The following is a 3,506-nucleotide window of genomic DNA, read 5'->3' on the forward strand; positions in this document are numbered from 1 at the left end:
TCCAAGAAGGAGGACAAGCGAGATGCGGCCACCAATGCCTTGTCGCAAACGTGGGCAGCATGATGAATAAGAAGGACTCAAGGGAGGAGGAGCGCCGACGTTTCAAGGCGGAGCAAATGGATGCTTTCATGGAGATCCAAAGGAGGAGGCTTGATCTTGACGCCGAGAAGCAAGCAAAGATGTTCGAGCTCGAGGCGGAGAAGCAAGCCAAGATGCTAGAGATCGAGGCCGCCAACGCCAAGACCAAGGCGAAAGAAGTGGCTCTCGCGAGCATGATGACCGGGGTGGAGATCATGACGGTGGATCTCAACACCGTGTCGCCAAGGAAGAGGCCGTGGTTCGAGAAGATGCAGGCCGACATGCTCAAGTTCGACGACGAGTGATCTATGACAGCGAGGGCCATCTTTTTTGTATGCCGGCACCACGGGAGCCGCGATGGCGTGGTCGAACTCAAGTCCCACCCTTTTTTGTGTGCTGGCATGTGTGCCGGCCGGCTGACGAGTGCGCCAGCATGAACTATGGTGATATTTTCTGAAACCGGCATTGTATGTCGGCGCTGGCATGGTGCCGGCATGAGACATGCCCGCTGGCATGATCAGCCGCGGGCCTTTTTTATTTAAAAGTTGAATGCGGATATGAAATGATTCAGCGCGTTGGGCGCACTGCCGTCCCAAATGTAAAACTGGACGGACGCCGGGCGGGCGGCCGACCCAAACGAACACAAAACGGACAAATACGCTGTCCGTTTGGATCGGCCCGTTGGAGTTGCTATAATGATCATGATCTTTCACCGAATGGAGCACATATAGTATATGTGATCGTGCTACATGTAATTTCATCCGTGCTACTCAAGCTTCGAACGGATGATGAACGAACGCACGAAGCACTCTTGGAACCGGCAACATCGAAAATTTGAGCTGCCGCCCGCCTGAACGCACAACGAAAATTGAGAGCCACGTCACCGATCCGCGCCACCTCTCTCGCGGATTGCCATCTTGACCGTCCAATCCCGTGCTGATCCAACGGCAGGCCGCACACTCCTCCCCTGTTAAATCCCCCTTCCATTCATCCCAATCCTCCCACCAGCCGCCGCCACCACCGCTCCTCCTCCGTTTCCATCTCAGTCAGCTCCAAGCCGTCAACCATGTCCGGCCGTGGCAAGGGCGGGAAGGGGCTGGGCAAGGGCGGCGCCAAGCGTCATCGGAAGGTGCTGCGCGACAACATCCAGGGCATCACCAAGCCGGCCATCCGTCGTCTGGCGCGGCGGGGCGGCGTGAAGCGCATCTCGGGGCTGATCTACGAGGAGACCCGCGGCGTGCTCAAGATCTTCCTGGAGAACGTCATCCGCGACGCCGTCACCTACACCGAGCACGCCCGCCGCAAGACCGTCACCGCCATGGACGTCGTCTACGCGCTCAAGCGCCAGGGCCGCACCCTCTACGGATTCGGCGGCTGACCTGCGCCCGCTGCTGCTCCATCGAGTCGACTCTGCCAGCTGCTGCTGCTATTGTTCTGGTGCTATGGTTTCGTTTCTGAGTTCGTGCGTTGCTGTTCCATCAGTCTGTGTAGTTAGTGGAAGGTGATGGATCTGAATGTAATGGGATTGTTGCTTCTTGCAAGAAACGAATCTGAATGCAATGGAAGTTGTGCTGCATCTCTCCATACGACTTTACCCCTTGGCTTTTTCCTGTACATTCTGAACTTTCTCGGCAAGAACATCAATGATGGCTCTTTCAGTTCGTTTTGATCTTTTGCTGAATGGGCTCCAAAAAATTTCGGTCTCAAACTTCATACCACGTTTTGATTTTTTGTTGTCAGTGACAATTTTGGGTTGTGCAGAAACATTCTCTGAATGTAAGTGTTTTTCTTTCATCATTCATACTCATCTGTGTTCTAAAACTCTGCAGGATGGCAGAATTTTAGTCCAGTCAAATGGTTATAGAATTGACCATTGCTCAGCATAAAAGCTGGCTAACTTGTACTGACGTGAGAAGGCAAAAAACATCTTACAATCATCTTGTGCTAGTACTTTGTCAACTGCTATTTTGCTACCGGGCCATGTTTTTCTCCGGTTTTCTCCTCTTTGATGGTGAGTGCCCAAGGTTTCCATCGGTTGGCTAACATTTGAATTTCAATCCTTTCATGAGTTATCTTAACAAATGAACTTTTCCACCTCCTCGCAAAGGAAAAAAAGCAACATAGATTTGATGCAGGCAAGGATAGGCTGAATTAAAGTGAAACTAACATTGTTTTGGATATGGCTCTACCTCTTAAGAAATAAAGCATCTCTATTATTTCTAGGCAATAAAAAAACTATGAAAATAAGGCAAACAATTTGGTTATTATGGCCCGAACAAGAATACATAAATCATAGCCAAGGAAAAAAAATGGTGTTATGGGTTTGCCTCTTTTGGCACCAAATTTTGACATGGCAAAAAACGTAACTAAAATGGTCTCAAATGAAAAAGGTTATAACATGGAAGTTGTTCATTTCGAAACGAACAACTTTGATTTTTGGGTCATCTTCGTCCGTGGTCATATGCAACTTCAGAAGCCAAACATAAATTGCAGAAATTTGCCTCGGAAGTTCATCGCTACATCCAGGGTAACCGCCAAAAAGTTCCAATATTTACATAAGGTTGCACGCGTTGCGTGCAGAAATTGATTTTATCTTTCACATCCGCCATTTAGGATGCACATATGAAAGTCAGGGACGTGCATCTCCTTGTAGAGCCTGAAACTAGAGGGGATCACCGACGCCTCCCCTCTTCACCAACCTATCAAACTCCCGGTGGTCCAACATATTGAGTCCGCCATTTCCAAAATCAATTAAGAAACACGCATAGCAATCTCGGTTCCTGAATTTCGTGACACCGCGAACCAATGTACAAAGCCGCATCGATATCAGCTTCCCACCCCCTCGCCAAGGATAACATAGTGGTCTTGCCCCCACCCTCCTCCCGATTTGAGCCTGCACAACTCCAGTGCGCATAGCTACCCCCGGCCCAGGCAGAAATCACATATTTGACCTGAGGTCCAAATCAAATCACAAACTGACCTCGTTCCGAAAAAATTTCACTCTGCTGACCCTTTTGTGTGGCGCCTGACAGCTGGGCGCCACACACTACTATGCAGCGCCTCTCTCTTGGGCGTCGCACCTCGTGCCAGCGTGGCAGCCCTGGTCCAGTTGCGGCCCCACAGACAGCACTGCAGCGCCTCAGACTTAGGCGCCACACTTGTAATGTGCAGCGCCTAGCTCTTGGGCGCTGCACAGTGAGTTAAAGCGCATCGGCCCAGCCCGGCCAGGCAGTTCTTCCCCCTCTCCGCTCTCTGGACAAAGAGCAGCGGCGGCGCCCCCATCGAATCCCCCCCCCCACATCCCTCTCAGATCTGAAGATTTGATCCGTGGATTCGATCTCCAATCCATCCTACTAGGTAAACTCCTCCGTTCCCTTTCTTTTCTTCCGTAAATTTGTTGCCATTTTAGAGATTTGACCAAGATTTGA

General features: G+C 50.6%; 1 protein-coding gene across 1 annotated transcript; it reads left to right on the plus strand.

Moving 5' to 3' along the window:
• The first annotated feature begins 1,081 nt into the window (after nt 1-1,081).
• On the plus strand, nt 1,082-1,559 carry LOC119314417 (histone H4). Its single transcript, XM_037589130.1, has one exon. It carries the CDS (start codon nt 1,145-1,147, stop codon nt 1,454-1,456), a length of 312 nt encoding a protein of 103 aa, XP_037445027.1. The 5' UTR covers nt 1,082-1,144; the 3' UTR covers nt 1,457-1,559.
• Nucleotides 1,560-3,506: the final 1,947 nt, after the last annotated feature.

The sequence above is a fragment of the Triticum dicoccoides genome, chromosome 6A (genome assembly GCF_002162155.2).
Source record: "Triticum dicoccoides isolate Atlit2015 ecotype Zavitan chromosome 6A, WEW_v2.0, whole genome shotgun sequence".
NCBI classification, from domain to species: Eukaryota; Viridiplantae; Streptophyta; class Magnoliopsida; order Poales; family Poaceae; genus Triticum; species Triticum dicoccoides.